The sequence below is a fragment of the Protopterus annectens genome, chromosome 1.part0 (genome assembly GCF_019279795.1).
Source record: "Protopterus annectens isolate FY-2018-M chromosome 1.part0, PAN1.0, whole genome shotgun sequence".
In the NCBI taxonomy this organism is placed as follows: Eukaryota; Metazoa; Chordata; order Ceratodontiformes; family Protopteridae; genus Protopterus; species Protopterus annectens.
Window position 1 is genome coordinate 1,915,625,992 of NC_056725.1, and position 23,805 is coordinate 1,915,649,796.

A 23,805-nucleotide genomic window follows, 5' to 3' on the forward strand; every position below is an offset into this window, starting at 1 on the left:
GAGTCTCAGAGCTACAGGCACTAATGGCAGTGGAACCTTTCCTCATTTTTCATCAAGACAGAGTTTCTCTACGAACTAATCCTTCCTTTATGCCTAAGGTGGTTTCTAGTGTAGCTTTAAATCAAACCATCCACTTACCCACCTTCTTCCCCATTCCACAAAACAAAGGTGAGAGACTCCTGCATTCCTTGGACATTCACAGACAGCTTCATTACTACTTGGACAAAACTAAGGCTTTCAGAAAAACTGACCAGCTCTTTGTATCCTATGCTACAGCTTCTCAAGGGAAGGCTATATCTAAGCAAACCATTTCTAAATGGATAGGTCATTGCATACGTTTCTGCTATACCCATCATGGGAAACCAGTTCCTGCTACCATTAGATCCCACTCTACCAGGGCAATAGCTACCTCTACAGCCTTTCTCAGGGGGGTTACAACCAAGGAAATTTTAGAAGCTGCATCTTAGAGTTTTGTACACACCTTTACCAAACACTGTCACTTACCTCTTTACTCTAAGTCCAGGGCGGGCTTCGCCACTGCAGTTCTGCAGGGCCTTATTGCCTCCACTAACCCTCTATGATACCTCCCCCCTACCTTAGCTTTGGGATTCAACCCAAGTGTGATGACTGCAGCAGGGTAACACGATGAACATAGTACAGTTTTGTACCTACCATAAATGTAGATGTTCGAGTGTTCACCCTGCTGCAGTCCAGGTTACCCTCCCTCCATCCCCTCTGATCTACTGGCAAAATCTCTTCTATGCCTTACTGATGTATTTGCTTATAGCTGAAGGGATTTTGTGTTTGTGCAGTGTTCACTCCATTTGGTACTAATTCTGACCACCTTTTTGGAGGCACCTGACATCTGGGGCAAGAAAAACTGAAGAAAATGGCGTCGGTTGCATTATATATACCCCTGGCGCACTGACGTCAGGGAAGAGGCGACAGCAACCGACGCCGGACCAAGACTTCGGAATTCCAGCCGACTTTGGGACCGCCTGATGACAGGATAACCCAAGTGTGATGACTGCAGCAGGGTGAACACTCGAACATCTACATTTATGGTAGGTACAAAACTGTACTTTTCTCTGCTGGCATTGTACTTGGAAGACCGTACTATTAGTTGCCATCACCTCTGCCAGAAGGGTGTCTGTGATTCAGGCTTTGATGGCCTTTCCCACCCTTCCTAGTTTTTCATAAGGATAGGGCTTCTTTGCATATCGATCCTTCCTTTAGGCCCAAGGTTGTGAACGAGTTGTCACTTAATCAGTCTATGAATTTTCCCACCTTTTTTTCTCTCTCCACACCCCCCCTAGTGAGAAGGCCCTACATACCTTGGATGTGCATAGACAACTCAGATTTTATTTGGATAAAACTAAGCCTTTCAGGAAATCTTTTCAGCCTTTTATGTCTTTTCATCCCAGGGCTCTCGGAAGGCCTGTTTTCAAGCAGACAATTTCTATTTGGATTTCTTGTTATGTTTTTCATGGTAAGTCTCTCTCTTCCCTTTATTAAGACTCATTCTGCTAGAGTTGTTGCCTCTTCTGGTGCCTTTTTCAAGGGTTTGGATACTACTGCTATTTTGGAAGCAGTCACTTGGACTTCTGTTTCTATTTTCACTAGACATTACATGTTGGATGGCATCTCCAGATCCAGAGTGGGCTTTACTGGAACTATTCTTCATAGCCTTCTAGAGAGAGCCTCTGCTCCTTCCTCTCTTCTTCATGAGCTGTAGTATTCTCCCTCCTGTAAAGAATACTGCAACATAAGAATAGAAGGACACAGAGTAGTTGTGTAAATTCTTACCATAACCATAGATGGTCCTCTTCTACATTGCAGTATTCTGTCCCTCCCACCTTTCCCCTGGTTCATGTTTTCTCTGTGGATGTATGTTTACCTCCTTTTGTTCCTTAAGCTGGTGTTCCTACTGGGGCATTCAGTTCTGAGGATGGTACGTGTGGATGTCACTTGTATGGCCTACGCTGTCTGCAGGCATGCATGGAACTTCCCACCTACCCTGCAGTGGTAAAAGGCTTTTGTATACTGGCCAGATGTTGGGACCTCTTACAGCAGTCATCCCTCATGTAAAGAATACTGCAACATAGAAGAGGACAACACCTATGGTTATGGTAAGAGTTTACACAACTGTTCTTTATATTATGTTGTGTCATGTAGCTGTGAAAACCAAATTAACTAACAGTATATGCTCTGGTCTTCTCAGGCTGGAGGATGAGTCATTGCAAGGATGTCTGTAAGATGGTGTGTACTGGTCCTGAATGTTATAAGGTTGAAAGAGAATAAATTTTAGTCCAGGTGGTCTGTGTTTTAGAATGTATATTTGTGAAGTGTTCACATGAAGCTCTAAGGGAGAATCACCAGGGAGGAGGACATTTTTAAATACACTGAGTCATTGAAAGTAATGTAATGTCAAAATTCTGCATGCTTGAAATTTATAAGAAAAGATATATATGTAGTGTTTTTTTCCTTTGTTCTGGGAGTCTGATTTTCAAATCTTGGTAGGCAGTCTCCCAGCACTGTTTATGGAATAAACCAGTACTTTGCTCATCCTGAAGTGTTATTCTTGACTCAAGACTAAAAGGTAAAACTGTTATTTATTTCTAAACTTTAACAATGTTGTTGGTGCACCATGGGGGCTTTTTTCTGTGATTTCCACTTGTTCTGCAGGGTATCGCTACATCGGTGTAGCTGTTTACATGCTGATATAGTGTGGTGGTGGTGATGGTGTACATTTCTATGTATTCTGCGGAGCTGACTGGCTTTGTTGGGGTTACAAAAAGGTTGACTTAGCACTCAGAGATATGTTATTAGAAGGCATATTAATGTTGACGTATACAGTTATATAAAAATAGATAGACCAAAGGTTCCCTCCATCTTTGGCATACCTGAAGTCCATACAAAATGCGAAGGACCCACCATTAAGACCTGTAGTAGCTGCTGAGGGATCGAAAACATCCCTAATACTTAGTAAGTTAAAAAAGTTATGGCCAAATGACAGTGAAATTCTTAAAGATTCATGGGATTTCTTAAGGAGTGTCAAACAAGATATGTATAAAGAAAGTACAATATTTGTAACAATAGATATAGTCGATTTATTTACATATCACATGATAAAGACATGGAATTTTTTGGGTCTGTATTATAAAACCGAAAAGACTTTACCGCAAACGCTCACGAGTGAAAATGCCAGTAATCGAACTTGCTGTTGTGAGGGGGCTGTGCCCCCACACTCCCTGCTAACTATATATTCCAACTCTGAGGTCGCACTACAGTGAGGAAAGGGCAAATATCCCACTCCTCACTGTAACACGACCCCACAGTCACAGTTTCAATTCCTGGCATTTTCGCTCATGTGAGCATTCGCGCTAAAGCCTTTTCGTGCATCTAATATAGACCCAAATTTTTTGAAGAGGCATTGTTAAAATATAAAAAACTACAGCACACTGATTTTTAACTTGTCTTAATTTGTTGGAATTAGTGCTGGAAAATAATTTTATCTACTTTGGTGGAGAATTTTTCCAACAGGTGAAAAGTGTAGCTGTGGGGGCCGCTTTTGCCCCCATTTATGATAATATTGTCTTAACTACATGGGAGAAAAAGTTTATTCTCCACTCAGATTTTAAGAACTGTTGGGTACTTTATAAGAAGTACCTTGATGACATTTGCATTTTTGGACAGATACAGAAGATAAATTTAAAGAATTTATGGGTTACCTGGAAGGGACCACAGAATTTTTGAAATTCACATATAATTGTAATTATGATATTTTAAATTATTCTGCTATATCTGTCATTAAAACTAAAGGAGGTTTCAAAACAAAAATCTATAGGAAAGAGGCATTCTCAAATGTCTGTTTACATTTATACAAGTGCTCACCCATTCCATCAGAAGAAAACTATATTAAAAGGCCAATATGGTAGAGCTAGCAGGATGACTTCAAATGACAGGGACTTTGAAAATTAGTTTAATTTTTAGAAGGTCTTTTTAAAGAGAGAGGATACCCCTAGAACTTAATACAAGATATTAGAAGAGAAGTGACAGAAGGGAGAAAAGCTAGATTTAAGCACATTTTAGGTGAAAGTACAACAGTGGCTGAGACATCTGATGGGGGGAAACACAAGAAAATGATATATATAAGAAGGCCTTTATAACAGAATATAATGGTAGTATGTTTAGTATTAAAAGGGTAATTGAAAAGCAGTGGGATAGCTTTTTAGAACTTACGGATATAGAATAAATGTCCAAGGAACCATTAAAAACTGTATATAAGAAAGCACATAATTTAAAAGACATATTTGAACAACAGAGGCTGAAATTTGACAGAAAGCAAAGCAGAAGAGTAGGAACACACAAATGTGGAGCGTGTTCTCACTGTAAATACATCTGTAACAAAGACGCAATGCACATTAATGGTAAGAATAAACTAATTAAGGGAAGGAAGTACTATCACTGTAATGCAACTGCAGTAGTATATATTGGCCCTATGTGATACCTGTGAAGCATTCTACTTAGGCAAAACTGAGCAAAAGCTTAAGAAAAGAATATGTCAGCATTATTATGACATACAAAGTAAAAATGAGAGTAATGCTTTATTTAAACATACGAAGGATTGTAATGGGGCTAAATTTTCGTTTTTTGTTTTAGAAGATGTACAAAAAGATTTAAGGGGAGGGCCATGGGAAGCAAGAATTAGAATATAAACAAATATGGTGGCAGATTACTTTAAAAGCCAGTGTCTTCCCTGGCCTTAATGAGAATATCTCTCTCTATAGCCTTGATTCTTAAAATGAGAGCTGCTAAGTTATGAAGTTTAATATAGGTATCAACAAGTACCTTTTTTATATGATGTCACAGATTTCAGTGTTACTTTTCTAGACATATGGAACAACCAATCCGCGGTGGTGGTGCTGCAGTAGCGTTGTCGCCTCACAGTTGGACGCTGTCTGGTTCAACTCTCAGCTAGAGCGTCTTCTGCGTGGAGACATGCGTGAATGGGCGTACCTTCGTTGAAGGTTGTGCGTCAGGGCTGGCAACTCGGTATGTAAAAATCAACTGCCAATCATTAGCGGACCGGAGTTCCGCTGTGGTGACCCCTAACCGGGAAAAGCCGAAATTCACAACAACATATGGAACAACCAGGTTAGCACTTTAGATTATATTTGTCCACTAGATGGACCCAGTCAGTCAGCAACATTATAGGTCTAGGTAATATATTTATAAGGTTTACTTTGAAGTTTTATGCTTTTATATGATGAACACATTTTAATTTTAACATTATTAAAATCAAGAGAGATTTATTGTTTTATGTGCATATGTTTATAAAACAATAAATAAAGCAGTAGTTTTTATAAAAGGGTTATAACTAAACATTGTTCTACAGAATGTATTAATTGAAAGTATATTTCCATTGGTGGGATGGTTAATTAGTTGGCTGTATGCATTTTGTATCATCTGATGAAGTGTCTTACTCATCATCTTCTTCCGGCTGTTCCCATTAAGGGTCGCCACAGCGGATCATCTGTTTCCATTTCTTCCTGTCCTCAGCATGTTGCTGTGTCACACCAACCACCTACCTGCATGTCCTCTCTCACTACATCCATAAACCTTATCTTAGACCTTCCTCTTTTCTTGTTACCTGGTAGCTTCATCCTTAGCTTCTTTTTTCCCCAATATACTCAGCATCCCTCCTCAGCACATGTCCAAACCAACGTAATTTTGCCTCTCTGGCTTTGTCTCCAAACCTTCCAACCTGGGCTGACCCTCTAATATACTTATTCCTAATTCTGTCCACCCTCGTCACACCCAGTGCAAATCATAACATCTTTAACTCTGCCACATCCAGCTCTAACTCCAGCCTTTTTGTCAGTGCCACTGTCTCCAACCCATATAACATAGCTGGTCTCACTACCCTCTTGTAGACCTTCCCTTTCACTCTTACTGGTACCCGTCTGTCACAAATCACTCCTGACACTCTTCTCCACCCACTCCATCCTGCCTGTACTCTCTTCTTCACCTCTCTTCCACACTAACCGTTACTCTGAACTATTGATCCCAAGTATTTAAACTCATCTACCTTCGCCACCTCTTCTCCTTGCATCCTCATCATTCCTCTCTCCTCCCTCTCATTCACACACATATTCTGTCTTAGTCCTGCTGACCTTCATTCCTTTTCTCTCTAGAGCATATCTCCATCTCTCCAGGATCTCATCCACCTTTTCCCTACACTCACTACAGATCACAATGTCATCTGCAAACATCATAGTCCACGGGGACTCCTGTCTGATCTCGTCTGTCAACCTGTCCATCACCATTTTAAATAAGATGAAGTCTCTTACCGAGAAACAAAAACTCAGTGAACAAGTTAAGCGTTTGTTGTTTTATGATTTTTTGGTTTATAAAATTATATTGAAGCTTGCCCAGTACTGAACATTTTAGTGTTCTTCTAAGTGCTGTTCTTATTTGCATTGTTGGAGGAGGAGTTGGTTGGCACTTTTATCCTGAATTTTGCATTTTGGACATTTTTAAATACACTGATTTTTTGAAAGTAATGTAATGTCAAAGTTATGCATGCATGAAATTAATAAGAGAAGGTATATATGTAGTGTTTTTTTTTTCCTTTGTTCTGAGAGTCTGATTTGAAAATCTTGGTAGGCAGTCTCCCAGCACTGTTTATGGAATAAACTAGTACTTGGCTCATCCTGAAGTGTTATTCTTGACTCGACTAAAACTGTTATTTACTTCTAAACTTTGTGTTGTGGGTGCACCATGGGGGCTTGTTTCTGTGATTTTCCCTGCACTTGTTCTGCAGGATATCGCTACATCTGTGTAGCTGTTTACATGCTGGTATAGTGTGGTGGTGGTGTACGTTTCCATGTATTCAGCGGAGCTAACTGGCTTTGTTGGGGTTTTGAAGCTTGCCAATGTATATGTTAGGAGTAGGTGGCTTGTCTTAGAGAAATTTCTGATGGTACCCTGAGTGGAAGGGGTGTCTGGTTTCAGTTTTATTTTGAAGGCGACTGCTTTATGGTCATACCTAACAAGTGACAAAGATTTGCAAGGGATGGTGCAAGATGCCTCCATATTAAAGGGGACAAGATCCAAGATTATGATCCTGGTCAGTACTCTAGGGCGTTTGTAGTAACAAAGTCCAGAAATCTCTGTTTGTGCAGTCGTGATGGTATAGGTTTCACAGTCTATGGTGGGGTAGTTTACATCTCCTAGGAAAATGGTATTTACATTAATACTAAGTCATAACAGTTCCTGTATGTGGGGATTATAGCTTTCTTGAGTGATAGAGTGCTGTAGCTAGCTAGTACATGGCATTGGACTTTTCTGATGGTGATCTGGACATGAAGAAGCTCTGGTGCATCATACTGTTTTACTGTCCTTGATACAAGTTTCTTCTAGATGAAGATTGAGACACCTCCACCCTTGTGCAGTACCTGATCTAAATGTGTTAAAGGCATTTTAACCTTGCTTAGCCAGAGTGATCTCTGCCATTTTAAACCATGTCTCAGTCGCTATACGGATGTCTGCATCCTCCAGGGTAAGGAGGGATTATTGGGAGTTTAGTCTTTTGTTTAGGCTTCTAGCATTGATCAGTGTTACCTTCAAATTTTCCCTTGCTTGCTACATTATGTTGGTAGGTTTATCAGGTCTGCTTCATCTAAAAAAGGCACTATGGAAGTAGACAATTTCTTTGCCAGTAGTCAAAACCCTAGAGGGAACAGGTGCAGGCCATGCCTGGAGAAGCAGCATGGTCCATCTGTCATATCCTCCCAGGTTGACAAAATATTACACTCCCTTCAAATGACACCAGAAGCTAAGCCAATTATTGAAATCGGGTATTTTTTTGATCATAGTTGTGACATTCTTGGAGAATGTAGAACGCTTCTCATTGCTAAGCTCATAACCTGCCTGGGACCCTGTAGTCAGCAGCTCCATCTCTCTCTGTCTTGAGGTACATCTGAAGTCATTGACACCCACGTCTACTGTGACATAGTCAGGATGGTACTTGTTCAGGGACTTCAGTGCATGTGTAATCTAATGGATCCTGGCACCAGACAAGCAACTAAATATTGTGCTTTTCTTTCTCAGCTTGGTAAGAGACATGTCTTTACGTCTCATAATGAAATCAACTATGACTAGAATGTTTGCTTAGGTATTTACCTGCCTTACAGGGTCATCATCCATGCCTTTGAGACTTCTCCTGTTATGTAAGGTGGTAACCTTAACTTTTTGAGTTCACTTTGTGCCTTCATTGCTTTTTGGAGGCCTTTGAGGTTCAGGGAAGCTAATCCTTAGAACCTTAGCATATGATGGATTGTGTGTATTGTGATGGCCTTGGTGAGATTTTTATTTTATTTAATATTTGTTTACCGGTAAAGTCCAACTTGGAACAAAGCCAATTTTCAGTGATGGCCCGGGGAGAAACACTCCAGATGCATGTCTTTGTGATGTCAGAGGAAACTGAAGCACCCGAAGGAAACCCACATGTACACAGGGAGGATATGCAGACTCCGCACAGAAGGCATCCCAGCCAAGAATCGAAACGGAGAACCTCTTGCTGTGAGGTGACAAAGCTACCGCTGCACCACTGCACCGTCCATAAGGAGATGGGGTGTGTGCATTTTACTGCTGACAATTTTGGTGTCTGAATTTACTGCGTATGAGATTTTTGCTTCCCAAGAACATTATATGTACATCTCTTGCACACTGTGTTACACTGTTTGAGTAAAATACAGTGATCAGATAGCATGAGATTTCTTACATTGCCTCAAGATACATTCTCAATTAACATGGCTGCACAAGTTGCAGGGAGTACTGTTCTTTGGTTTTGACAGAGCAGGGGTGAGTAAAATTGCTTGGAGTTTGGCTTTTTTAGGTGGACTTAATACTGTGACATGTGGAAATGCTTAGTTATTTGGTCAGGGGTGTACAGCAACTCATGGTGTGCTTATTTGCACTTGGTGCAGCTTATTTGTGCCCCAGACCTGGATTTATAAGGATGTCCTTCATGGATGCATCTGCAGTCATAACAACTGGGTTGTCCTGTCGTCAGGCAGCCCTTCAGTCGGCCGGATTCCAAAGTCCGGGTCCGGCTTCGGCTGATGTCGCACTTCACCCGACGTCATCTCTGTTGGCCTTCGGGTATATAAGCATCAGCCGACGCCATTTTCTTCAGTCTTTCTTGCCGCGTGGCTCAAGCAGAAGCTGTTCGCAAGTGCCGGTCGGTCGGATCCAGAGATTACTTCTACCGGATACTACTTCGCAGACTTCTAAAGCTAAGTACCCGGTGGGGACTCTTTCTTGCCTCAGCCGATGTCAGAAAAAGTTAATAATTGTTTAACCTGTGGGAAACAAATACCTCATAAAGATTTCCACTCTTACTGCCTGCCCTGTTTAGGCCCAGCCCACGACGTAGCAGCTTGTTCGTCCTGTGCTTCCTTCAACCGACGAATGCTTAGCCGTCGGTCAGAGTTTGCAGACCAGTTTTTCGGTCCTGACTTTGCGTACATTATGCCGTCGGACCCTCCGACTTCGCATTCTGCCAAAGAACGCAAAGAAAGACCGACCCTCGCGGTCGGCGGTTTCGCCCGAAACCATGGTTAAGCAAATCATGAGTGTCTCGGTTTCGGCGAAACCGAGAAAACTGATCAAACTACACTTGAAACTATCACTACAACTGAGGTCCCTGCTAACACTCTTGAATCGGCCTCAGAAATTTTACCCACTACGGTGCTTACCACTGACTTATCAGACACCATTCCCTTGGATGTCTCTACCCCAGCACGTGGTGCTGCTAGGCCTCCAGCAGCCATGTCCATTAAGGCCTTCGCCAGGGCTAAAGCAGCCAAGACTACTAAAACAGTGCCTGTTAAACCCCTTCCACCAGGCCCTCTGCCAGTTCTCAAATGCTTACCTTGGCAGAAGATTTAATTTCATTAATTAGAGGATCTCAATCTCACCCAGACAGGGCCTCTCAGCCCCAGAAAAGAGACCTAGGGCAGAGCCCCTGAGCCAGTGTCCTCTGATGATTCTGCTGATGAATCAGACATAACTGACCAGCCAGAGGCTCCTTTCTCCAATTTTGAAGATTCTGATGCTGAAGAATCCATTCCAGCTGCTTCCCCAGAAGAATTCTCCTTTGGGGAAACCTTGCATGCCATGCGAGAACAGTTCCAATGGCAGCAACAGGATTTTTCAGACTCCAGGAAAAGACTTAGGACCTTTTGCACCTACCACAGCACAGGCCCTTAGCTATCCCTCCTGTTCTCTCTGTGGTGGATGATGCTTTCAATGATGCCTGCTCAGCTCCAGATTCTTTACCCCAGCCCCTGCCAAACCAGACAGATTTTACAGGGTGCCAGATACTCATCACCACCTCTACAAGGCCCCTCTTGCCGACCCGAAACTATATCCCAGGGTCCCAAGGCAGTAGTCAGCGACTATAGCTAAAACCCTGTTCCTTCTGAAAGGGAAGCAAGGTCATTAGACAGATGGGGTAAAAAGTTTACACTTCAGCCACTCTTTCAGCTAGAGCTTTAAATTGTCAGTTTCACATGATACAATACCAAGAGTTTATGCTTGACCAGTTAACTAAAAAGCTAACCACTGATGAATCTCTTGATAAGAATTATGTATTAGAAATGGTAAATAACATACAGCAGGTTAGTAACCATTCTTTAAAATGTGGCTATGATGCACTGGAGGCTTCTTTTAGATCAGCCATGACTGGCACAGTAATTAGAAGGCATGCATGGCTAAAGGAGCAAGCTTTACCGGATCATGTTAAATCTAAATTGCTTGATGCTCCTATGGATAAATCAAGTTTGTTTGGTACACCTGCCCAGCAGGTTATGAAGAAAATGGAAGAAAAGGCAAAATCAGTCCAGACAGTTAAAGAATTCTTGCAGGTTCAACCCCAAGGTTTAGCAGGAACTGGCCTGCCAAAAATTGGTCCTTTCCTGACTCCACAAGACCTCAAAGGGGCAGGAATAGACGCTCCAGAGGCAGAAACCAATCCAGAGGAGGTGCCTACAGAGGACGACAGTGGCAAGGTAACAACAGAGGCACAGAATCAACACCTGCCTCTACATCAACACAGCCACAGTGACTTAAACCTAAACCCGCCAACCAGGGAACAAATAGCAGCTCCTCTAGGCGGAAAGCTAACCTTATTTTCAAAAACTGGCACCACATAACAAAGGACAAGTGGATTTTACGAACCATAGATCAAGGTTACCGGTTCCACTTCCACACTTTACCAGTCAAAAGAGGAATGCCAAACCTACCTCCAAATCAAAAACAGAGGCTCTACAACAGATAATGGAATTAGCAAATATGAGAGCTGTGGAAAAGTGCCAACAGCAGAGCAAGGAAAGGGGTTCTACTCCAGACTATTCCTAGTTCCAAGAAAGGAAAAAGTTGGAGACCAATTCTAGACCTGTCTACCCTAAATACTTACATCATTGTCCCAAAATTCAAAATGCTGACCCTACAGCAACTTCTTCCCATGCTGGGCAAGGAGTGTTGGCTGGTAACTCTAGATCTCAAGGAGGCATACCTGCACGTCCCCATTCGACCTATCTGCAGAAGATACCTCAGATTTCTTGCAGGATCAGAGCACTATCAATTCTCAGCATTGCCCTTTGGCTTATCTACTGCCCAGAGTATTCACAAAATGCCTGGCATCAGTAATCGCCCATTGCAGACTACAGGGAATTCAAATTTATCCATACCTGGACGACTGTCTGATACAAGGGGACAACAAAAGCAAGCTGACAACAGATTTACAAAGGGTCATTTACTTGCTTCAAGCACTGGGATACACAGTCAATTTACAAAAGTCAAGGCTGATACCATCCCAGACAAGGACTTTCCTGGGAGCGGAATTGGACACAGTAAGGCAAATGGCATTCCTAACTACAGAAAAACAAAAGAACTCCCTCTTTACTTCTTGGCACTAACAAATCTGAACAAGTTAACAGCAAGAAAGGTACTGCAGGCCTTGGGTTTCATGGCATCATGCATAATCTTGGTTCCATTTGCCAGACTACATATGAGAAAGCTTCAGTGGTACCTAAAGAATTTATGGTCCCAACACAGACACAGCCTAGAAACGGAAATTCCACTAATACCATGCTTAAAACAGGAGTTCCTATGGTGGGCTCACGCATGCCAGTCAAACCCAGGCCTGCCCTTTGGCAAAGGTCAAGCAAGCCAGACCATCACAACAGATGCTTCAGACCTGGGATGGGGGGGCACATATGCTGGACAAATGCGTGCAAGGATTGTGGACACAGGACCAACTTCACCTGCACATCAACCTAAAAGAAATGCTGGCAGTAAAACTGGCAATCCAAAAGTTCAGACCATTTCTCAAGGAAGGCCAGTTGATGATAAGGACAGACAACACCACAGTCATGTGGTACATCAACAAACAAGGAGGCACTCATTCCTACCCCTATGCAGAATGACTTTGGAGCTGTGGACCCTGGCACTCAGCTACAACATCCAGTTACAGGCAATATTTGTACCAGGAAAAGAAAACTCTCTAGCAGATATGTTAAGCAGGACTACATCGGATGTCCACGAATGGCAGCTGCACCCGACATCTTCAAGACCATCTCGAAGAAATGGGGAATGCCTCAGATAGATCTATTCGCATCACCTCTCAATCACCAGCTCAAAAAATTCTGCACAAGGACATTCCACACACTAGCATGGAAAGTGGACTCGCTCTCCTTCAGCTGGAAAGGACTAACAGCATATGCATTCCCACCTCTTCCCTTGATACACAAAGTATTACTAAAAATCAAGGAGGAACGCCCAAGGATAATCCTGATAGCTCCAAACTGGCCAAGACAACATTGGTACCCACTGCTGAGGAGCATGTCTCGGAACAATATGTGGCCAATACCCCTGATGCCTTTGATGCTAACTCAGAACAACTACAGCACCATGCATCCAAACCTAAAAACGTTGCAACTGACTGCATGGAACATCACATAGCAGCTGCTAATCCACAGCTTTCACAAAGAGTTAAAGACATTATTCTTGAAGCACGCAGACCTTCAACAAGGAGAAACTATGCTGGGAAATGGAAAAGGTTTGTCATTTGGAGCTCAGAAAGAGGTAAAGATGTATCAAACATAGATATGCCCAACATTCTGGAGTATCTGGCAGAACTACTTCATTCAGGCCTGTCCTATTCCTCCATCAAGATTCATGCATCAGCTATTTCAGCAGAATACAGCATTGATCCACCTGTTTTTCACACCCTTTGCTCAGGCAGTTCCTCAGAGGAATCAAGAATGTAAAACCTCCAAGGAAACCACCATTACCAGCCTGGGACTTGAACTTTGTGCTAAAAATTGACTCTATCACCTTTTGAACCAGCAGCAACAGCAGACCTGCAACACCTGTCATGGAAAACTGCTTTCCTACTGGCAATTACTTCAGCAAGGAGGGTTTCAGAACTACAGGCCTTAATGGCAGTGCAACCCTTTCTAATCTTCCACCAAGATAGAGTGTCCATGAGGACTAATCCTACATTTATGCCTAGGGTGGTATCCAGAGTGTCCTTAAACCAGGCAATCCACCTACCTACCTTCTTTCCCAACCCACAAAACAGACAGGGAAAGAATACTGCATACCTTGGATGTACATAGACAGCTACGCTACTACTTGGCCAGCACCAAAAATAGCAGAAAGACTGACCAACTTTTCGTAGCCTATGCAACAGGAAGGGAAGGAAAAGCTATTTCCAAACAGACAATCTCCAAATGGATAGGAAATTGCATACGATTCTGTTACTCCTTCCATGGAAAGCAAATTCCACAGAACATAAGACCTCATTCTACAAGGGCAACAGCCACTACCACAGCCTTCTTACGAGGAGTGGCTACCAAAGACATTATTGAGGCGGCTACTTGGACCTCCGTGCATACATTTGCCAAGCATTATAATTTACCTCTATATTCCAGATCCCGAGCAGGGTTTGCCACTGCTGTACTGCAAGGGATCCTAAACACACCATAATCTACCTTTATCCTCCTCCCTAGTTGGCTATGGTATTCTACCCAGTTGTTATGACTGCAGATGCATCCATGAAGGACATAGTACAGTTTTGTACCTACCATAAATGTAGATGTCCGAATTGGATAGCATCTGCAGTCAGGATTACCCTCCCTCCTTCCCTTCTGTGGTACTCCTAGGGTGTTTACCCTTCTAATAGCTAGCTAGTGGGGGGACTTCTTTCATGGTGTATTTGTTTGTATTTATGTACATACATGCTTATTTTTGTGTTTACCTCTATCTTTTGGAAACATTGTCATCTATCCAAAATTTTTTAGCCTTCTAGAGGGCTTCTGGCATCTGGGGCAAGAAACACTGAAGAAAATGGCGTCGGCTGATGCTTATATACCCGAAGGCCAACAGAGATGACGTCGGGTGAAGTGCGACATCAGCCGAAGCCGGACCCGGACTTTGGAATCCGGCCGACTGAAGGGCTGCCTGACGACAGGACAACCCAGTTGTTATGACTGCAGATACTATCCAATTCGGACATCTACATTTATGGTAGGTACAAAACTGTACTTTCTATGCATTCTGCTGATTGCTTACAGGAGAAGAAAACGCTACTGCACAGACAGCTCACTGTAGAGCATGTCCAGTAGTGACAGTGGATTGAGTGCAGCACAGAGCAACTTTCTTTCTTCCCTATTTGATGAAAAGTTTGTTTCCCACAGTTCAGAGCTTTCCACTCTTCTCAAGAGTCTCGAATAAAAGACCCCAGGTGGGCAAAGCTCTCTGTGCAGGTTAAAGAAGATGAGCTATTGAGGAATGCAGGCGAGTAAAGCTAGTAGTGGAGCTCTGCAAATTCAGAAGCTGTTCTCTTAGTCCTGTGATTCTCGGCTACTGGTCAATAACCCAGGTAGGTTAGAATTTCAGAAACTTTAACTTTTCAAGTTGGGGCAGGTAAAAACTGTAGTTAGTGTACAAAACAGTAGGGAGTAGCTGAGAAAGCAGTTCTTAATGTATCAGTTTGGACTCTGAGGGCCTGTTACAATTTGGTAGATACAATAGCAGGAGAACACCAGTAGCAAGGATAACAGAGGCAGTGGGATGCAACTTTAAGCAGACAAATTGTAAGCAAAATTTAAGACTGTATTTCTAATGCTGGAGTAAAACAGCTGTAGAAGCACACATCCTGCAGCAAATATTTCTAATATTGCCATTATTAGTACCCAAACTACAGTCTCAGGCATCAGATCAAATAGAGATTTACCAACATTGTTTATGGGAAAATGTACTAATGAATGACTAAATGATGCTCAGGTCCTGCAGTAGTTCACAATTCTAGACACAATCTAAGAGACTAAAATGCCAGTCTGATTTTAAATACAAACAGCTTTACCAAGTAATTCTGCTAGTGGAGACAGAAGTGAAGTATAATGTGTAAATGATGCTCAGATCTTAGAGTAAGCCGTAATTCTTCCACAGTTGCAAATGAAGCTTACAAGGCGAAGACACCAGAACAAGTTAAATACAAACGGGTAACCTATTGGCTAAAATGTAGAAATGCAGAAAAGTTGAAAAAAAGTATCACCACATAAGTAACTATAAGTGCAGCTGCAGTTTTTAAGAAGAATTGAAATAAAAGCTTTTTTCTTCCCTTTTTAATAAAGAGCTTGTTTTTCACAGTTCAGGGCTTTCCATGGTTCTCTGAGTTTTGAATAAAAAACACATACTTACATAATGATAGTCTGCACTAGCAGTTTCATCTTCATCACTATCCCCACAATCCTTTCCTCAACTTGGGCTTACACCTTTGTTATTAGGGGTCTTAGGAGCAGGTTGCAGTTTCCTGTGTTGTGACCACTTTAGACAGGTGATCTAGAAATGGGTCCTAAGCACTCAGCATTGTGTGTACATTGGAGGGGCTAATGTAGCCTGAGAGGATTAGGTACCAGGCAAAGTTCTGCCAGTCTTGAAAATCCCAATGCCTAATCCATTAAAAATATATCATTTTCATTTTTTCTGTCATGCCAGATGAAACAATTCTGTGTTACAAGACTGTCTGTGGCTGTGAAAATCTATGTTTCTTAGTCACTTGCTAGAATACGACTACTGCTGCAGGCAGCCAAAAAAGTAATTGTCTCGGTGCTGGAGAGGCATGGCAGCCAGATGCCACAGAGAGGTGACATAACCAACATGTACTGAAGACTGAAAAAAATGGGAAGGAAATAGTGTCTCTTACTGTAGTGAATAACCTGACACAATTTTGCTTTCTTTGCCTAGTTCCATAGTGCAGAAGGTTGGAGCCCTGACAAGGTTCAATTAGCAGCCCCAGCACTGGAGAGCCAAGTAGTGAGGAAGGAGGAGTGAAGGGGCATGGTCCACATGCCTCCCTTAGGGAGATGAGAAAGGTTTGTGAGCACACTGGATGGTGCGTTTTTCATCATGGAGACCAGGGGGACCACTGCTTGTGTTGCGAGGGGAAGGACAGGGTTGCTTGGAGGGAATTCTACTTGTGAAAGTTACAGGATATCCTCCATGGGCAGCACATTGCTTGCCTCTCCCTAGGTGTATGCAGGTTAGTGGTGGGAAGCAAGCCAGAAACTGCAGAACACCCATTATAGCCATCTAGATGACTGCCTCTTCTACCTGAATGGCTTTTGCCTTAGTGATAGAGAACGAATGAGACAACTGGCCATGAGAGGAGGCTGATGGTCAACAGACAGCAGCAGCAGAATGCCACAAAAAATTGCTTTCTTTGCTTATTTGACATTTCTGTCTTGTGTACATAAAGTTTTAAAGGATTACCTTTTTGATCAGTGAATTGCTGTCTTACTGCAGGAATTTAAGAAATGTTGACCTCTTCCAAGTTCAACAAAGAATAACAAAATAATGCATCTAAAAACAGAATGAAATTTATAAAACAAAACATGCTCACTTGTGATTGAACATTATTCCAGGTTTTCTTTCCAATTTATAAAGTGCTTTTTAAGCTTTACATTAAATTTTAAAGCTTTAGTCAACTTGGCAACATAAAGTAAAACAAATTTCTGAAACTTTCTTTTAGTATCCCATTCCAAGCTTTGAACTACCAATGAACTTAACCAACTGGTTTCCTCAGCAAAGAGTGAAAAAGAAGCGGGAAGAAATTAGGGATTTAATTCTCAAACTTCAAGAACAGAGTGAACAGAAGAAATGCCAGAAAGACTTGAGCACAACAGAAACCTTTGCACAGCAGGGATCAGATCTGTCCAACAGCAGCAGCTTAGACTGAAATGTGTGTTTCTGTTGCATGCTAGTGCTGCTAATGTTATTTTAGATTTTCTGTTCATTTTAGAGAGAGAAAGAGAGACTGCACAAGAGAAGAAAGAATGCAGCCTGCTGCAGATGTGTTTTGGGGAACAGTGATTTCTGTATACAGACATTTCATCAGATTTTATCAGTTCCCAAATGAAATTTGTGTATTACACAATGAGAATGTGTACATATGTTAATGAAGCAGATATTTTCAGCATTTGTAATTAATTTCTTTCACTTATTAGGAAGCTTTGTTATGTATTTCTGTTGATAGAAGAGAAGTAGTTACATACTTGAGGAAAATAAATGGAAATATTTATAATAATTAATGATTTACACCTTCTGTCAGCAGCATGAAGAGCTAAGCTTTTCAGCACTGGTTTTATATCCTGTATTTGTTTTTTCTGTTGTAGATTTTGCAGTCACATCTTTAAGTAAGCAGAAGTGTATCTTGCTGAGTTTGAGGTGGTTGTCAAATTCCAGGACTGACTTCATGTACATAACTGCCTCAGTAATTCAGCTAGATTTGACGACTGGGAAGAAAAGAAAGATAAACTTATTGCTGACCAGACCTGTCATTTATTATATTGTAGAGCAGTACATCTTAAATATTCATATTCATTCCAGATAGGAAGCAAATGTTTCTCCTTTGCAAGTTATCTTCACATTTATTTTCATTGATTTATTTCCTACTTTGGTTTTGCTTATTTTTGTTTGCTTTACTTTTGTTAATATTAATTTCCTTGCCAAATTTTTCTCTTGTCAGTATAAATGCTACATTGGCACTCCTTTGCAAAGGGCAATTGGCCCACTCTGTGAAGTCAAAAACATAATAAACTAAATACACAAGCTAATTTTTTTAATTGGTATCTTGGCGGACCAGATTGTTGGAGAGCTCCAGTAAATGAATTTCTCCTGCAAGTTTCAGAAGGTGCCTTAGTCTGTCTTTAAAGTGACTTTACTGTAATTATTCAGTATTACAAAAGCACTGGTGATAATTATATGCATCCTTACATTTTTAAGAAATCTGAATGCAATTTCTATCATTTGTTTGTGTACAGCAATTTTCTCGTATTCTCAATTCCATGTATGGCTGAAAACATGTTTGCACATTCAAACCAAAGTATAAAGAGATGTCACATCCCAGAATTCATTTATACTACAAACACCTGTTACTGGCCTTCCTGCAGAGTCAAGTGTCTGTCTTAGCTGCAAAATGTTTCTTTCTTAGGCATTTCCAGTGAATGAAATACATTGTGTCATGGTCCAGAATATTATTGTGCAAGAAAGTAGAAGGTGGAAAACTACAATGCTGTTTGTAAGAGTTTGTTTCTTCCTCCTTTTATTTCCTTATATGGGTATTAAACTTGTCTTCCAGTATGTAACACAAAATCCATTCAGGTCTGGAAGGATGGGTAAGCAAGAGGAAAAAAGTGAAGAAATTTGTAGCCCGGTATACATACTGAATTCATTCTGCTAATTTAGAAACTGTAGTTTTAGAATGCTCTCAACAAATGAGTAAGAAGATCAAGTTGTGGAAGTAAAGAGAGGCCAGAGTGAAGACTGGATAAAACTAGGCTAGAATTCAGGCAGTACGTGGAATGGTAAACATGGGAAGGAAAAGGACAATATTTATGAAAAGAAGTGCTTAACATTTGTGAAAAACAGACTGTGGGAGGGCAAAAGATTTTTATGCACTAGGAATTGTGGAACAACAGTCTGGTTATATAACAAGTGGGGAGAAAAAGGAGGATACTTTAGGAATGAAAAGAAGTAAGGAAAAAGACTTAAGGAGATTGGTTTGACTAAGCAAGCAATAGGCAGGAATGGTAAAAGGGGATGAGGAGAGGGGAAAAAACAGAAATGTAGGTAATAGGTAAATCCAAAGATAGTGAACAAACTGGAGTTGTAGAAATGAGGGTGAAGGGACCATCTACTGATAAAGATAAGATGTAGTGGAAACAGGACAATAAGAAGCACAGAACAACTGTAGACCAGGGGTTGGGGGCTGTCACATAAAACAGGTAATGAAAATAAAATGTTAAAGGTACAAGGAAAGAAATGCATTGTTACAAAAAAGGCAGCAGATGGTGTGTGTGCGTGAAAATATTAATCTCAATATATTTGATAGTAGGAGATCAGTCTTTGACAACAGTAGAACTAAAGTGATAAGCCTTTGAGTCAGTTTGGCATCTGAAACTTTGTTTCTAGCTCCTCTGTTTTCCCCATAATGTTGAACAGACTACCTTCCTCTCTAAATCTGTGCCACTGTGCATTGAGCTGGCATCGGAAAAACAGCCTCAGGCTATAGTCATAAAAAATGTAATTTTTTGTTTTTTTTTTTGGGGGGGGGGGTTTAATTGCGAATTATGTATGTATATCTGACATCTCTTCTGTCCATTCCTCAGTGGATGGGTCTTAGGATCTGACTTTAGTCACTCTAGATTTTGGATCCAAAGTTCAAACTCCCATTACTCATAATCTCCTTCTGCCCTGAAGTAACAACCCGATCTTACTACTCCTTTGCTTCAAACACTGAATCTGATGTTGTCAGTCATCATCTATTCTTGACTTGTGGATTATGGTTCAGATCCTCCAAACCAATCCGGCTGTTATGTAGCTTGCGTCAGCCAAAAAAAAAAGTCTATCGAGCTGCAAGTCTACCCACAATGATCCTCTCTGCATTACGTCAGATCTCGTTTGCACTCTTACAAGATGCATCAGCCAACTCTCTTGTAGCCAAGTATATTTTTATATATCCTTATTCTTTTTTTCATCTAAAAACTTTCTATCTTTTAATACTTCGTCTACCCATAGCGTGTGTACTGTTTTTTTCCATTACCGCTGGTAATTCTCCCTCTACCATCATTGGTAGTCTTTCCCTTTCCTTTCCTTTCTCTACCATTAGTAGCCTTTCTACCATTGTTGGTAGATTTTTCCCCGATGTTCATCGTGCATACAGCTGCAGTCATAACAGATGTGTTTTCCTGCCGTCAGGCGGGTCCTCGGGCGGCCGAATTCCAAAGTCTAGGTCCGGCGTCGGTTGTCGTCGCTTCTTCCCTGACGTCAGTGCGACGGGGGTATAAAAGAACCAGCCAACTCCATTTTCTCCAGTCTTTCTTGCCGCGCGGTGCCCGAAGCAGAAGCAGTTCGCAAGTGCCGTTCGGCCAGCTCCTGAGATTACGAATATTTTTCAACCGAAGTCTTCTTGAAAGCTAAGTACCCCGTTGGGGAAACTTTTCTTGCCTCAGACCGATGTCAGACAAAGTTAATAATTGCATTTCATGTGGGAAGCAAATACCGCATAAGGGTTTTCATTCCCTCTGCATACCTTGCCTAGGCCCAGACCACGACATCTTGGCCTGTCATTTTTGTGCTACATTCAACAAACGCACTATTAAGCGTTGGGCGGAGTTCGCCCAACACTATTTTAGCAAAACATTTAATTACATTATGTCGTTGGATACTCCGACTCCAGTTTTGAGTAAAAAACGCAGAGATAAGGACCAACATACGAGGTCCGCGACTTCTACCGACACCACGCCAAAGCCGACTACAGGTGGTCCGGTTCTCAGTGAGGCGCCTACGCAGCCCCTGACTACCGACGACACTTCATTGGCGGTGTCTTCTGTGCTCGAGGTCACAGGCTCTTTGGCCCATACCCTGGCTACAGATACCGAAGCCACTCTTGGTGGTGAAACTCAGAGTTTAGACAGACCTGCCACCTCTCAAAGTGTCTACAGGCCTTCCTCTTCTTTTTTCCATCAAGGCTTTCACTAAGTCTAAAGCAGCCATGCATACTACAAGACAGGCTCCACAGGGCCCTTCTCAAAGCCCCATGCCTAAAAAACAGATGCTCAGAATGGCTGAGGATTTGATTACTCTAATCAGGGGTTCCCAACCCCCCCCCGGACAAAAGGCCCAGAGTGGAGGAAGAATCCCCCTCATCGGACCAGGCCTCCATTATTTCAGACCGTTGTGAAGACCAGGAACATTCTTACTCCCCTTTTGAAGATTCTGATGCAGAGGAGTCCATTCCCTCTGTCTCCCCCCCTGAGGATTACTCTTTTGGGGAAACCTTACATACCTTGAGGGAACACTTCCACTGGGAAGGCCAAGAGTATTCAGACTCCAAGAAAAGACTTAGGGATTTCCTCTTACTCCCTCAGCACAGGCCTCTATCTATACCTCCTGTCTTAGACATTCTAGATGATGTGTATTCGGAGGCCTGCCTTAACCCAGATTCTATACCTCCAGCTCCAGTCAAGCCAGACAGGTATTACCGAGTTCCTGACTCACACCAATTCCTATACAAAATCCATGCGGCCAACCCAGAAACTATTTCACAGGGGCCCAAGGGAATTAAGGCTTCCACTGCTAAAAATCCATTACCTTCAGAGAGAGATTCCAGAGCTTTAGAAAGGTGGGGGAAAAAGGTATACACCTCGGCCACCTTAACCATGAGAGCATTAAACTGTCAGTTCCATATGTTAAAAGTACCAACAGTTTCTGTCACAACCTGAACAACCAGACTTCAAGGAGTTGCAGGATTTGATACATAGTGCAGAACAAGTGGGTAAACATACCTTGCAATGTGGATGTTCTTCGTTTTCCATTGCTGCAGTCCTTACTATTGGGTATAGTCCGCATCCAGTCGGCCCGAATACCAGAGTATAAGGCTGACGTCGGCCAGGGCGCATTAGACTGACGTCAGTACGTCAGGGTACTAATGCGCATGACCGGCGTCATATCCTCAGTCTTTTTTGCCGCGTGGTCCGATGCAGAAGCAGTTTTGCGAGTGCAGGTTGGCGTTCTGAAATATTTCCGAAACCGGAGTTTCAGACCGAATCAGAGTTGGCTAAGTACCCCGTTGGGGAACATTTTGGTTTTTTCTTGCCTGAGTATTTGACCGGATGTCAGAACAAGTGAATAACTGTATTTCTTGTGGGAAACAAATACCTCATAGGGATTACCATACATTGTGTATACCTTGTTTAGGGCCTGAGCACGACGTTGTTGGTTGCCGCTCTTGTGCTAGGTTTAACAAACGCACTATTAAGAGGAGGTTAGACTGTGCCAGATTAGTGTTTGGGAAGCGTTGCAATTATAAAATGCCGCCGGATGCTCCGGCGCCGCTTCCAAGAAGCGCAAGGACAAAACAGCGAAGCCTAGGGTTGATGAACCGGCAGTCCCGGACGTCGGTTCTTTAGGAGGCTCAGTGGAGCCAGAGGTTTTGCCAGGAGTTTCTATGGAGTCTCAGGCAGAAACTTTACTGTTACAGGATGTACCCTCTCAGGAGGCAGGCCAGGCTGAGGGGGCTTCTCAGGTAACCATTCTTCCCTCTCTTCCCAAAGTAGTTAGAGCCTCTCCTTCTGTTGCCAAAACTTCTTTCAGAGGTAGGCCAAGTTCAGCTTCAGTAGGGGCTTCTCCTAGCATTTCGGGTTCTGTACCTAAGAAACATATGCTTAAAATGGCAGAAGATTTGATTACTATGATTAGAGGTTCTATGGGCCCTCCTGATAAGAGGCCTAGGGTGGAACCAGAGTTTGACAGTTTTGAACAGGGTTCAGGGGCTTCTGAGTCTTCTGGAAGATTTGCAGGAGTATCCTCATTATTCTGATTCTGATGTGGATGATGCCACTCCTTCGGCTTCTCCTCCTGAGGATTTTTCATTTTCAGAGACTCTGCATTCCATGAGGGAGCACTTTAAATGGGAAGGCCAGGATTACTCTGATTCCAGGAAGAGGCTTAGGGAATTCTTGTTTTACCCCAGCATAGGCCCTTAGCTATACCTCCTGTGTTGAATGTGGTGGAAGATGTTTTTGCAGAGGCTTCCTGAACCCTGATTCTTTGCCTCCTGCTCCTGTTAAACCTGATAGGTACTATAGGGTGCCCAAGCTCATAAGTATTTGTTTAAGAGTCCTAGGGCGGACCCAGAAACTGTTTCTCAGGGGCCTAAAGGTGTTAAGGCCTCTGTGGTTAAAAATCCTGTTCCCACTGACAAAGAGGCAAGGGCGTTGGATAGGTGGGGTAAGAAAGTGTATACTTCTTCCACTCTAGCCATGAGAGCGTTGAATTGTCAGTTTCACATGCTGAAATATCAAAATTATCTCCTTTCACAATTGAAATCTAAGGTGGATGCTTTGGCGGAAGGTATTGATTGTAAAGAATTGCTGGATTTAGTTTATGTGTCTGAACAAGTGGGCAAGCATTCTTTGCAATGTGGTTTTGATGCTGTGCAGGCCTCCTCGAGGGTGGCTGCCACTAGTTCTGTTCTTCGCAGGCATGCCTGGTTGAGGGATCAAAATTTGGCTGAGCATGTTAAGACAAGGATTTTGGATGCTCCTTTACAGTCTGATGTGTTGTTTGGTTCACCTGTGGAAGCAGTTTTAAAGAAAATGGAGGACAAAGCTAAGTCTATGCAAACTGTTAAAGATTTTTGCAGGTACAGCCACGAAGTTTAGTAGA

At 42.3% G+C, this 23,805-nt stretch overlaps 1 protein-coding gene across 2 annotated transcripts in view; it reads left to right on the plus strand.

The window, feature by feature from the left end:
• The window catches only part of SENP6 (SUMO specific peptidase 6), a gene marked incomplete in the record, with an annotated part of 3,063,818 nt that extends 3,045,627 nt beyond the window's left edge, over positions 1–18,191 (plus strand). For both annotated transcript variants that reach the window (XM_044070093.1, XM_044070102.1), the window contains 1 exon segment: positions 17,108–18,191. In XM_044070093.1, the coding sequence (XP_043926028.1) occupies positions 17,108–17,314 (207 nt within the window).
• Positions 18,192–23,805: the final 5,614 nt, after the last annotated feature.